Raw genomic sequence first — 14,260 nt, forward strand, 5'->3', positions numbered from 1 at the left:
TGTACATTATTGTGTTTTTAAAAAATTATCTATGTAAGACCAAAGGAGCCCTGGTGGCGTAGTAATTACCAGTTGGGCTGCTAACTGCAAGATCAGTAGTTCGAAACCACCAGCCACTCCACTCCAAGGGAGAAAAGATAGGGTTTTTCTGCTGATGTCAAGAGTTACAGTCTTGGAAAGTCACAGGGACAATTCTACCTTGTCCCACAAGGTTACTATGAGTCGGCCTCAACTAAGTGGCAGTGAGTTTGTTTGGTTTTGTTTATATAAGACGAAAGGGTCAACAACTATTTTAAAGCACAGGTGAAAAGAGAGATTTAATAAATGGAAGTCAAAGGACCAGAACAGAAAAAATGAATATGTTGACACAAGTGAAGGATGTAACCTGTGTCCATGGTCAGTATGTCTAGAAACTATGGAAAGGAGCAAGTTTTGTTTGTGCTACGTCTGCTCAGAATGCCTTTCCTCTCCCACCCTCAACTTGAAGTCTTTCCTACCCACCTACAGCAGCATTTCCCCAGTTTACCTGGACAGACATTAGCACCTTTTCTACATCCCTCTTAGAACCTTATTCAGAGCTCCATTAGTTTGTATCAAAATGTTTTTAGCTTTAGAGCTGGCCCCAAGTGGATCATATGCCTAGAAGTTACGGCAAATATTCCTAATTTTCATCATTAGACTTTCAAATTACCCCACAATCCAGGACAACTGTGCCCAGATCATTATTTGTCAAAGGTAAGAGCTAGATTCCAAGAGAGGAGAGGGAGATCTTACCTCGAGGGAAAATGCCTGGGTCCATGAAGGTGGCCATGCTGAAGTTGGCCAGCACAAAGAGAAAAACAATGGCATTGTAGATGGGCACTGCAGGGGACACATACACGCTGAGTCCTGGACACCTGCATGGATGGTACAGAAAATCAGAGGGTGCCTCTAATGACCCTGGACACCAGCTACACTCCAAATCGGTCAAGACTCTCCGAGGTCAAGCTTGTGGGGGGGGGGGGCAGGGGCATACACGGGACAATAGCTGAGGAGCCTCAGAGCTAGCCCTGTATGAGTTATACATCATAGAAAGCTGAGAGTCCCTTCCTATGTCTCATCAGTAACAGTCAAGATTCCCTGGGTCACTCAGCCTCCACACCTATAACAATCTTCCCTCATTTTCAAATCAAGGTACAAGACACAAAGAATCTCCCCTACGTTAACCCCACGCAGCACTTCTTCAGAGTCATTCTGGAATGAATTGAAACTTTCAATGTTTTAGAATGTGCCCCTATCACCTCTCTAACAAGACAGGAACACTAAGGAGAGATCACCTATGTAACTGACACGTCACACATTCCTTTCTTGGGAGCTGGCTGAGGTCATGTTCCACTGACCTTCACATTGGCTTAAATTAAATCACAGGCTACCATCTACTTTCTGGCTGCCTTGTCCCCTTCCAGCTGGATCTTAACCACTCTCCATTGCCTAAAGTTTCTTCACTGTTTCAGAAGCTAGCTCGTGGAGAGTGGGGGAGGTGGGAGGAGATAAGGAGACACAACACAGATAATAGAATAGACATCAGAACACAGGAGACCCTTGAGGTCTAAATCTCAATGAGGGGGGGCCTACCACACTCTAAACGCCCTAAATCCAATAGGAACAAATGGCTAAATATATCCAATATTCCACAGTATTCAAATGGAGACATGGGTCATGGTCCTTTTAACAAAAACAATAAAGTGTTTCCCAATTCAGCACTAAACTATTGTTTCCTCCAGGGACAGGAGTCAAAGTAGGAGCCCGGCAAGAGCTGTGCCTTCAGCCCTGCTGGTGCCCTGGGAGCTGGGTGTTTCAGAAGAATATCTGATGTGCCTCTTGCTTGGTCAGTTGGATCCCACGCTCTAGCTCTATCTCAACTCGGAGAGAGCTTCCTACTGCAAGACAAAGGCCGAACACTCTAATCTACTTTGTGGCTGAGAACTTAATCTCCAGAATTAGGCCAGCATCTGTCCTTGTCCCTTTTATCTGGACCAGTCAGAAGGAAAGCCAGTGTCAAGAGAACAAAACCTCCTATGAGCCTAGTGAGTTCGTCCATAGCAGTCCTGTCCCCATCAAACTAGAACAAGAATAGCCCTGAATTGTGATTCATGATGGCTTGGAGGAAGCCTCTCTCTTCTTTATGCAAGTCCTCGGGCTCAAAAATATGGCCCCATGTCTGGGCAAGGCTTCATTGGGTGGAATAGAAGCAAGAAGGAAGGATCTCTGAACTGCCCCACCCCAAAGCCTTGACCTCCTGGGTTCCTCTAGGGAGGGAGAGAAACTGAAAACCAGTCATCCAGGTCAGAGCCCCTCCCTAACACTGAGCTGTCGCTTCAATTTCCTCCTGGGGAAGAAGAGAAAAGGGTGACTCATTGGACTCCCACAACCTGGGAAGACAATTAGAAGGGAAAAAGAAATTAAATCTTCAAAATACTGAGGAATCCGTGATTTAAAAGCCATTCCTAGAATTGGCTACTGTGGCCTCATGAGCTTCTAAAAGAAATAGGCAGGCTGCCCTCGGTTCCTGGGGGCAGCGAGGTTTCTGGAAGAGCTGGTGAACAGGAATGACATGCCAGCACCCTCGGAGGCTTCCAGGTCAATTTCCTGACTTCATGTTTTCTTCAGCCTCATTTCCAAAGAAAGCAAGAGCCTAATTTCTTTGGTATCCTGCCAACCACCTACCCCTCGATGATGAATTCACCCTGACAACTTTCTAGATAACCACCCACCCCAGTTGAAGTGTGTAACCCTGGAGCTGAGTTCCAAGATGTTGCCAAAATAAACCCTGGCCCCAAAGTGGCAAGAGCTAGAAACGATGCAAACAAGGCAGACAACAGAGCCAGTATTTGCTGTCCAATTCTCATCAGAGACCCCCAGCTTTGAAGCTCAGGCCAAGGCAACAGCCCACCAAGAAGAGGCCCCGTGAGCAGAGCCTGCCCGGGTCACATCTCCCACACGGTTTCGTTTGAGTTTTTTCTATTGCCAGATTCCTGGGTGACCACCCCAAGGAGCCTGTCTGAATCTGTTCCCTTTGATAGTAGGAAACGAGGCCTGAGCTGGGGAGTTGTTGGGGCTTGTCTTCAGCCTATGGCAATAACCCTAGCGCTCCAGAAGCTTAGGGAGTGGTCAAAGCTCAGGAGCGAGGCTGACTCACAGATGGGTCTCCCAGACCCACACCAGCCCAAGGAAAACAGGTTCCTTGGCCCATCATGCAGCACTCCCATTTCAGGGTCAAGTGAAAATTGGGAGAGTGGGTTTCAAAGCCACACTTCTGGCATCCTGTTTCGCAGTTCTCCTTTTAAAGGGTGGTGAAAATCCTAGAAAGAAAGAGCAGGAGTCAAGAAGCTTTGGGTTTTAATCTGATCTCAATCAATGCTCCCGATGTGATCTTAAGTAACATCCAGGGAGCTCTTACTTCACTACCCAATACAGATAGGACAATGAAGGAGGGGATGTTTGAAAAGATCCTGGAATTCTTTTTAAACATTCTGGCTCAACAGAGCACTAGCTGGCCGAAGACAGGCAGATACATTATTAACCATCATCAATTATCATTCTAGCTCCACCTGCTTCTGTGATTCCACTTCCCCAATCTGAGCTATTAGGGATGTGAGGACACTTAAGACAGAGAGGCACTCAGCTCTTACAGAACAGGTCTGTGCATTCCGCCCGTGCCTAAGACATAGTTGGAATAAATGACTAGTGTTCCTTGCTGAGAGAAGGGTGGAATGAATGTCCCACTTCCTGCCCTTGGGGATCTTCATTGGGGACTGCGTCATCCTCTGCCTTGTTCAAGATCCCATGGGCAAACAATTCTCCTTACAGATGGCAAATTCTCTTGGAACACCTGCTGATTGGGGAGGGGTGGTTCTGGTGCCCAGGCTTTCCAGCAGCTGAATGCTAGATGTGGAACCTGGGCACTTATTACTAGATATGAAAACACCCAGGGAAGAAAAGGAACAACTACTGCTCAATTAAGCCTTAATCATGAGCTGTTTCCACTCAAAGCAGATGCTAACACCTCTGCCTTGGTGGGGAAGGAAAAAGGGGGGGTCGGACCAGAGGGAGAGCCATGAGGCTGCCTATTGGCTTTGGGTAAAGGGTAGGAGGGGCCAGAGGTCGACATTGGAAGAAGCATCGGTACTGTGGGTGGGTCGTTAGAAGACCAGGGGTTTCAAACTTTTATCCTTCCTCCTAGGATGCCCTGACCTCCTACCCACCCACTTTAGAAACAAGCATAATGAGACACTAGCTGTTGTAATTGACTTCGAATGGTGTTGCAGGAGCCCTGTGAGCCTCAGGGCCTGAGGAAGTCAAAGAGAAGATACCACGGGGCTGGGCTTCACAGACTCACTTGAGCCAGAGCAGTCCAACTTGTATGTTTTAGGTACAGGCAATGCCTGGGCTTCTCCTACTTGCCCTTAAAGGTTATGTCTCATGTGTAAATGACATGACTGGCGCAACCCCTACACGTCACTTCCACTTGCTCAAAGGGCAGCTTTTCAGTCACGGGGAAGGTTCCGAACCATCTCTTGCCTTAAGTCAGTCTAAATAAGAACCATATGTACTGCTCTGACTACAAATTCGACTTAAAGGCATTTCCGAACAGGCCTTGTACAGCCTGTCCTGGAGTTCCACATATTTCATTTCTAAAAGGGTCATGTTGCTTAAATAAACTGTTCAGGTTCAACTTCCTCATTATAGAGGAAGAAACTGAGGCCCAAACAGGTTAAAAAATGTAATAGCCTGACCCCCAAATAATGCTTATCCCACTTATCTAGCACTGCTCCTTTACCAATCACAAAAGGAGTGGGTCCACCTGAATTCGTATTTAATAAAGAGCCCTGGTGGCATAATGGAGTAGGCATCTGGTTGCTAACTATAAGGCCAGAAGTTCAAAAACCACCAGCCACTCCAAGTGAGAAAGATGAGGACTTCTGCTCCTGAAAAGACTTACAACCTTAGAAAGCCAAAGGGCCAGTTCTGCCCTGTCCAATAAGGGTTATTATTCATCAGAATCAACTCAAAGGCAGTGAGTGAATTCTTAATGGGAAAAGAAAGCGTTACTTTCCCAGCTGCTCTTCTTCTCAAATGGGGAAAGGGAGCTGATTAAGATAGGTGCCCCAATCACGCACCCGGCTAGTGTGGTATCGGATACGGTCAGTGGATGAAAGGGATCAGGACTTAGGGGAGGAGGAAGGTCTCAAGATTCTGAGGCAGATCATCACCATTTCTTTGATGAGCAGGTCCAAATCGTAGTTAATTTCTGCTTATAGTTTTTCTGCTTGACAGAGAAATATGGAAGGTAAGCTGTTCCTAATTAGCTGAAGCCTACATGCCGTCACTAATTATATCATCCAGCTGAAAGGGACTCTCCCTTCTACTCCCAGTCGTTTATGTCTTCGAGTTAATTCTCACCTGGGGTTTACAGTGATGTAAGAACCACCATTTGTAGCCTAGTGAAGAGAGTAAGGTGGCAGTGTACTTACAGATAGCATCAGATTACCCAGTAAGCAAGGGAAGCATGGGCTGACTTGTGCTTATTTCCCTAATCTGTAGTAAACATTTTCACCCTTTTCACTGCGTCCAAGATTCTCCTTCTCTAGCTCAGCCTAGCATCTGCCTCTCCTGAACCCCACAGCGCCTTCCCGTCGAATCAAAGCCTCTTTCCAAATTTATAATCCCTGACAAGAGACAGAGCAGCCAGTAAGGTAAACATGAAAAACCTGTGTAACTGTTTACTACACATGCGTAAGTAAGCTTAGCTTGCTTAGCTGGGTTAATCCACCCCTGGTACAGATTTAAGGACCTAAACCAGCCCTGGTTCAAAGAAAGCGTTGCTCTTGCCTTTCCACTTGAAACCAAGAATTTTCATTCGTGTGTTGTTACAAACACAGGGTTTTCCAAGGAACTAAGCCCCAAAAGGGGCAGCACCCTCAGGGAACAGTGTTTCAAAACAGTGAGTAGCACCTAGGCCCCTGCCCGCATGCTGTTGGAGGAAACCCTACAGTCAGAGAATTTCAGAGGACAACCCTAACTTTTCTTCTTCTTTTCAAGAGTCAGGTGATAGCGAAAGATAAACAGGGTACTTCTGCTTCCACAAGATCTTTGAGAGAAGCCAACATGCATGGTAGAAGCTAAAACCAAGAGAAACTCAATGTTAGAGATCTATTAACTCTGGATTCGAAGCAGTAATTCCTGGTCAGGACTTATAAGCAGAGTCAATCTTGCCCTCCCAAATCTGTTTGCCTGGGTCTCTGAGACCACAGAATGAGGAGGCCCCCCACTTTACTGGCACCAGTCAAGAGGAAAGTAGGTTAAATGGCTTCAACTACCAATTGAGAAACTGTCCGTGTCAGGACAACTCTGGGCAAACTGGTATAACCAGACAAGCACTCCAATGGTTCCAGATTAGCAAGTCAGGATCAAAGCCTCTGCTTGCCCTGTCCTCAAGAACACATGATCAGAGGGAAACCACTCAGTCCCTGAACCTCCTACTTTCTCCAATGGCTTTCCCTCTTGAAGGAATAACAGACACTCAACAATCTGGGTTCTAAGGGGGCCAAGGGAGCCAAACTGGTCTTGTAAACACACCTCCTGACACAGCATGACTATTGCAAGGGTACTAGGATCTGATCGAAGTGTTCTGGGCTAAACGGTTGATTCTACTGACAACAGAAACCAGAACAAGTCCTGACACTGATGACTCACCCCTCTACTGGTAGTCAATGCATAAAGGGTGCACCAGGGAACACGGTGAGTTTAAGCAAGAGAAAAGGAACATGACGAAAAGAGACGCTGGATGGGAAGAACGGGGGCTCTCTCTAGAGCCCTGGGGATCAACAGACCTGGTCAGGCTGGGCAACCCACCGCCGAAAGGCCCCCACCCCTCTGCTTCAGGGGGATAAAGGGGGAGGGAGATGATTCTTCTACTTTTAAATAATGGGTCATTCATCCTCATTTAAGAACTAGATGGAAATAAATCACTCTTACTTTGCTGATTCTTCCATGTTAGAATTCCTTTTGCATCCAGAGCCCAGTCGTTTTCCTTCCTTCTCAGCTCAGATTTAATTCCTGCTCCCACCCCACCAATTCTCATTTAATGACTCAACAAAGGCTCAGCAACCTGGCACATGTTAATTTATAAGTGGATCACAGCACAATTCTAGATGCTTGCTAGGTCAAAAGCTACGACGGGGAGAGAGGAAAGACGGCATAAATGACTCAGTCTCTGCCACTAACGAGTAGATGAACACAATTCTGAAATAGGTGTGACACAGATCCTAAATGGGAACTCCTTCAAGTAACAAATGTCCTTCCCAAAAGGACTGGGCATGGTAGAATTACTGCCATTTCATTCACCAAGAACAAACATTCTAGAATTCTCTTCCTAAGTAAAACGACGTGCCCTTTTCCAGTGCCCTCCCTTCTCCAGGCTTCAGCTTGAATAGAGAGAAACACATCTGTGTAACCAACAAAAACTGTCTCTTAGGGTATCTTATAAATCAATTCTGAAACGTCCCAGCACTCAGTTCCCACAATCGCAAACCCAAGCATCAGATATCCTGCGGAAAAGTCAGAAAAACCCTTCGTTTCGTCTACAGCTGTTTCTCTTGTAGAATTGATTACTTAAGCTGGGGCAGGCCTCTGGCGGTTTCCTCCCACTTCCTTCCTAGTTTGGGGTATCTGATGAGGGAGCCGGGTAGGATATCACCAAGACACCTATGATTACAAAGGTAGGGAGGGAGGAGAAGGTAGAAGCTTCTACAAGTAAAAAAAATTACCAGAAAGCTGCACAAATATAGGCCTTTTCTCTTTCCCAAAAGAACTGGGAATGGGAGTTACTGCCATTTCGTTCAGCAAGAACGAACATTCTGGAACTCTCTTCCTAAATATGTGTCCTTTCCCAGTAGTCCTTGCTTCACCAGGCTTCAGCTTTAATAGAAAGAAAACCACTTTTTCTTTTTTCTTACTACATTTCTGGATTTGAATTTACCTGTATCAGACATCACGTATTCCCAGTCACTTGGCATTGCAAGTCCTTCGCAATACTCATGAGAAAAAGCACACCCCCGCAGCCCCACCCCCCCGCCCCCTGCCACTCCCCATGCATGGGAATGCCCCCAACCCAAATACAGTATGGAGAGAAAACTCACGTAAAGGCAAAGAAGAGCGTTGTGGCTCCCACTAAGAAGATGGCGGCTGCTGAGACCGGGACATACTTGCTGGGTTTGAATCTCTTTCCAGACTCTGCGGGCATGGTGGAGCTCTGTTGGGAGACCTGCCCTGCCGCATAGCCCAGGCCCACACAGCGGAGGAACAGCCAAGAAAATGGGATGAGGGGAACGACAGGGAAGAGGGCAGAGGAAAACCAGGATCACAGATTTTAAAAGATCACCCTTCCCCCTCCCAAGTAAAAGCAAAGGTCAAAAGATCTCCGATTTAAGAACGCATATGGGAGGGGGAAAGGTGATTCCAGATGATGAAAAACAACCTCCCCAGAACAAGGCACAGGGGAGAGTAAGAAACACAAGTTGCACAGTTTAAAAACTGGAGAGAAACAATATGCTGCACACATGCAAATGGCTGTAGGCGGAGAATATGGGCAACCAGACAGGCCAAGGAACAGCTCATGGATGGCGGCAAGTCTTCAAAAGGAAAGGAAGGGGAGAGCAGGCGACTGCAGGCAAGGAAAAATTATGCCAAAGAGATGCTCTAGCACCTCCCCAACGACCACGCGTCCACAGAATGTGAGCGGCACCTTCAGGAGGTGTGCCCTGTGTTTCTATTTTAATCCAAGGAGGAACCAGTGGCCCCTTCCAGCTTTAACCAGAAGCTGTTTCACTCCAGTCCTTGTCCCTTTTGGGGCATCTCTTCGATGGCACCTCTCCCACACCTCGACTTCTCCAGGGAGCAGTCTAGCAGTGGTGGGCTAATTGTGTTTCCCCCTCTGTCTTGCTTGATGGCTAAAGCTGGGCAACAGCTGTGACAAGGTGTTCTTTGAATCCTGTTCCTTGAAGGAGGGAAAAGAGAAAGAGCCGGCTGGTCTGTCTGCAATCTCTTCTTGTTCTTCCCAAGCCCTTTAATGGCTTCCTTTCCTATGGAGTTCATGCAAAACTAAATGGGGATGTAAAATCCCTGAAGCCATAGTCTTCCCAATAAGCAGGAGAGGCTGAAGCAATCAATTCCACTCAATGACACTTTATGAGGTTCCTGTGGGTGAAAGCAAAGCTCCAAAGGTCTCCCGTTTCCAGGCGAACAGACGTCACTGATCTTTCATCTTCAACCTTGGGCTTTCTGGGAACGGAGATCAACTGGGTCACGGTGCCTCACCTGGAGGAAACAAGAATCTTGATCAGAGAAATTCTTTGAGGACAGTTCCTCAAAGCACCAAAGCTAAGACTCCACAGGCTGCTCTGTTACTGAGTGCCTTGGAGAGAAAGATTAATTTCCACTTCGCTTTACACGGATTCAGAGTAGGACTCCAAACTGGGAGGGCAATGGGTTCCGAATGCCTCACAATCCTCAGTGCTGTTCTGATTGGAGCGAGGACAGCAGGGCTTCAGCTAGCCTAAGGTCAGCACAGCACTAGGTGTTACATTAGGCTCTTGCAAGGGGCCTGTCTCATCTGACACAAATGGGCCATACCAAATACCAGGAATATCAAAATCTAAAAACAGACAGACACAGCAACGAAGGACAGTCCCAGGAAAGAGATTTCTTTCTGGACAAAGAGAGCCTTTATTGCTACAATGACAAAAGTAACCTCAAAATTAGGACAGCGAGCTTCTCTCTCTTTTTAGCTATAGCCCTGAAGAGGCAGAAGCTAAATTTTCAGGCTTTGGGAATTCACTATCAAAGGGCAAGGTAAAAAACAGCCTTGCACTGAAAGGTGAGATACCGCCAGAGAAAAACCACTGCTACCATCAGGGTGGGTCCCCTTCTTCCTAATTCAACAGTTTTTTCCTTCCTACCTCGGCCTATTAAGCAAACAGAGCCCCACCTACTCCTGATTAAGAGTAACAATTATTTCTGTTGATGATAGTAACAAAATAACACCAGCACTTTGAATTTTATAGGGTGCTTTTCATCTAGTGATCTCAAAGCACTTTACTCACATTAGCTGGTGACACAGTCCCTTATCCCACTCAGTAAAATTGAAGGCTGGAGAATGCCTGAGGCCATTCCACTGAATCACTGGAGTAACCAGGTTCAGAGTCCACATGCCTCATTGCTGATCCAAAATCTTTCTACCTTTCTCATCCACCACGGGACCTGCCCAGGATGAGAACTTGCCATCTGCAAACCAAAAATTACACTTCAATTAAAATTTTAAAAGTTCCCTCACCCTGTCTCGTAGTTCCATTAAAACCTAAAGCAGAAATTAAAGACTTCAAACCTTTCCAACAGTGAAATTCAAATGTGCCCTGAACTTCATCACCTCTTGTCTGTCTGTCTCTCTGACTTCTGGCACAGAAGGCAAAGGGTTCCTTTCCTTGAAGATCTCTCTTTTTAAAAACAGATAGGGTTATAGAAGACCAAGTGGCAACACTAGAACAGGGAGAATCCTGGCAAATATATTATTACAGTCCTACAAAGACCAAACTTTTGTAGCCCGATTTTATGATTTAACGCCCAGTTTCCTAAAAGAATCAAAGCCCAAACTTCTGAACTTAGGTCTCACTATGGCATAATGAAAAAAGAGCCCTGGTGGTATAAGTTATGTGTTGTGCTGCTAACCACAAGGTTAGAGGTTTGAAACCACTTGCCACTCCTCTGGGAAAAAGATGAGGCTTCCATAAAGATTTAGTCTCTTGTGCTCACTTCGGCAGCACATAAGATTTAAAAAAAAAAAAAAAAAAGATTTATAGTCTCAGAAACTCACAGGGACAGGACGACCCTGTCGTATAGGGTCACTGTGAGTTGAAACTGAATTCCATGGCAGTGAGCAGTTTGTGGTTTATGCCATAATGGATTATACCTTGACCTGGTAGCAGTAGGTTGGCGGTTCAAAACCATCAGTTGCTTCTTGGGAGAGGTGTCTTGCTCCCAGAAATATTTAAGGCTCAGAAACCCAAAAGGGGCAGTTCTACTCTGTCCTACAGAGTCGCTATGCATCAGAATCAACTTGATGGCAGGGAGCTTGTTTGTTTGTTCCCAATTTGTTAAAGGGGACCTGGTGGCACAGTGGGTTATACACTGGTCAGTAGTTCAAATAGCTTTCTCCTCAGTGAAGATTAGCTCCCCACCCCCCGCTACCCCCACAAAGTTTTATGGCCCACAAACCCCTGGTTCTTGTTAAAAAAAAATGAGGCTATTTTTGGTTTACAGGTAGTTGTTAAAGCAAACTTTCCTTAAAACTCCACAGATTACAGAAGGTAAAAAAATTATAATACCTCACATTTCATCTAGAGTAAAACATTATGTAGACACCATATATTATTTAAGATTTTACTTTCTAAGGGGAAAAAGAAGTCTAATACTGCCATGGTCATACGGGGCCAGGAAGGCTATACAATTTCATATCCCAGAACAACAGTAGGATACGAAAGATCTACAAGGATGTTAGAGGAAAATACATTAGAAGGGGCAGTATAATTCTACGAATTTACTGGGTACAAACAAAAACAAACCCTATCTTAACAGACGATCATAAGGATAAGGATGAGGCCAGGAAGGGGTGTGTTCAGAGCTAGGGTCCATCCACACCCGGATGAGAAAGGGGTACCACAAACTGTGTAGGGCATACTCAGAATAAATAGGATGGTGATGTACATTTGAACCTGGATAGGTGCTTCAAAGGCTAATAGCAAAACTCTAGAAACCGATCTATGAGGTGTGTGTAAAGTACCAGCGATGGTCAGGCACCTCCGTGGAAGCAGAGCACCACTGACAGCACAACTATTGTTGGTTGAAATATAAATATAAATAAGTGGTGTCATAGTGCAAACTAGTACATCCGAATATGCATCCGTTTGGTACCCCGGGATAATCCACATGACACGATCATGGAGGAAAGGCTATGCAGAAGTGAAAAGGTGTTTTTGAGAGAGCAAAGTACATGTCCGTGTAATTCTTGTAAACACTGGGTGGGTTCTGCAGATGGGTGATAATGGGCATTCTGAAGAGATTTGCTCCAGGAGAAGGAGACCCTGGGGATAAAGGATGAACTTGGGAATGCCAGCCCAAGATGGCATTAACCAGGAAGTGAAAAATCCACCTCCTCTGACCTATGGCACAGCATCTATCTCATCTCTCACCTACCTCCCTTCTGAACTTTAAGATACTTTCTTTTCTTACTTCTCGGTTCAATGCTCTCCTCCGGCCAAGCGGGGAACACACTTTCCATCGCCCTACCCCACAAAGAGACTTCCACAGGCAAAAGACTGGCGGACACATTCGGGATCCGATCCTCAAAAGTACATACTACTAAAACGCACGGAGCACCGGCTTGGGAGGAGTAGAGGGGAGGAGGGCGACGGACTGGAAAACACGAGCCCAAACACTTCGCTCAGTCGAGTGGGGCGAGGGACCCACACGGCAGGGCAGTAGACGGGAACAGCACCCGGTCTCCACCCCAGCGCTGGCGCGGGGTCGGGGGGCAACCCAGCGGCCGTCGCTGAGCCCGAGAACACGGAACCCACAGCGGCCGGGCCCACGGAGGCGGCGGGAGGCGGCTGAGGCGGGTGGCAAAGTCCGGAGCGCAGGGCCGGGGGCGGAAGGGGCCGGGAGCCCGAGCTAGGAACGGGGGTTCCAGCACTAACCGGTTTCTGAACCCCGGCGGACGAGGAAGCCGGGCCTCTCCTGGTCCTCCGTTTCCGGGGCCCGCGGGTCTCGCCACAGTTGGATGACCCGGCCCCGCAGAGGGCTAGGGCCTCAACCACCTCCCCCCTCTCCGGTCCCCCTTCCCTAGAGGTCACCCTCCCCTCCCACCTCAACGGCCCGGCACTTCCGGTTCCGCAGGGGCCAGTGTCTCCCGTACTCACCCCGCCGCCGTGCCCGTCAGCGGCGCCGTCGCCTCGTCGCCGCCGCCTCCCGGCAGTGCCGTCCGGCCTCTGAGAGGCAGCGCGCGGCCCCCGCACGCTTCACGCCCGCCCTGCTCGCGCGCGCTCCCGTCCGGCGACGCGCGTCTCCCAGCCGGCGCGCGGCCGTGGCCCTCAGTGCCGGGGCTGGAGCCGTCCCAACGTTCCCATTGGCTCCCTGGTCCGGGCACGCGCGACGTCTCGCGCCGGGCACGTTTCTCTCATTCATGCGACTCGCGCCGCCGCGCCAGCCCCCGCTCACTCGCCCATTCACCCATAACCCCCCACCCGCTCGCCGCTCGGGAGCGTGCGCGCGAACCGGGGGCGACCGCGGCGACCTCGCGGTCTGATTGGCTGGAGGAGCGCAGCGCCGTACCCACGCCAGGAAGCGGGAGCGCGCCCGCACGGCCGTCGGGCATCGCAGACGCCTGCGAGCGGGTTGACACACTGCGCAGGAGGCAGGAATGGGGAAGTGGTCCGAGGTGCCTTCCAGATTCGTGTATGCCATTTCCTTTTCTTTCTGTACCTGGAAGCCAACCTTCAGAAATATAAGATAAATCATGACTGCGCAATAGAACGGATCGAAAGCAAGCGGCCACCCTCCCGAATTCCCCAAACCACCTCCCAGTTAGCGTGGTACAGGCTCGACATACATCGGGTAGAACCAATCACCGATAGGTTCCCCCCTTTTCCTACTTCAGTCCTTCACGCATTGGTCAGCTGTCGGACGACTGACAACGCTTTTTTTTTTTTTTTTGCTCCACAAATAGTGGAAACTTTATTTAAATCCATTTTGATGGCGAAGTTCCCTGTACTGTCCGAATCCCCGTATCATAGGAAAGACTGGGCTGCAGCTCCCAGATGAGTGGCTAGCCAGGCTGCTGCCAGCGGGGAGGGAGGGGGGAAGGGCAGTGTGCGCAAACCTGGGCGCGCACGATCTGTGGTGGTGGCAGTAGTGCCCGGAGGAGCAAGCTGGCCCTTGGCTCCCAGTTCGTTACGTTCTCGCCCCGTACCTAATCTCACTCAACCGGGGAAGGAATACAGGCTTGAAATGAAAAGGTTCTCTGAAAACCACTAACTGGCGGGCTGCTGGTCAATGCTCCCTCATCACAGCGCCAAACTTTCCCCGATTAGCCTAAAACTGAACTATTCTGTCTTCATGAAGCCCCAAACCATTTCTCTTATGAGAACACGTGCGGTTGTTGTATAATTGT

The 14,260-nt window shown here is 48.2% G+C and overlaps 1 protein-coding gene across 3 annotated transcripts in view; it reads right to left on the reverse strand.

Moving 5' to 3' along the window:
• ZDHHC5 (zDHHC palmitoyltransferase 5) overlaps positions 1–13,331 on the reverse strand; it is a 28,653-nt gene extending 15,322 nt beyond the window's left edge. Inside the window, exons 1-3 of one of the 3 annotated variants that reach the window (XM_075545683.1) lie at positions 13,011–13,331; positions 8,181–9,357; positions 775–896 (exon numbers count right to left, since the gene is read on the reverse strand). In XM_075545683.1, coding sequence (XP_075401798.1) covers positions 775–896; positions 8,181–8,284 — 226 coding nt within the window. In that variant the 5' untranslated portion in view covers positions 8,285–9,357; positions 13,011–13,331. Of the gene's footprint in view, positions 1–774; positions 897–8,180; positions 9,358–10,142; positions 10,282–12,788; positions 12,924–13,010 lie in introns of those variants that run through there. The other 2 variants (XM_075545684.1, XM_075545686.1) reach the window with 2 other exon arrangements.
• Between the last annotated feature and the right edge of the window lie 929 nt (positions 13,332–14,260).

The sequence above is a fragment of the Tenrec ecaudatus genome, chromosome 4, assembly GCF_050624435.1.
Source record: "Tenrec ecaudatus isolate mTenEca1 chromosome 4, mTenEca1.hap1, whole genome shotgun sequence".
Lineage (NCBI taxonomy): Eukaryota > Metazoa > Chordata > Mammalia > Afrosoricida > Tenrecidae > Tenrec > Tenrec ecaudatus.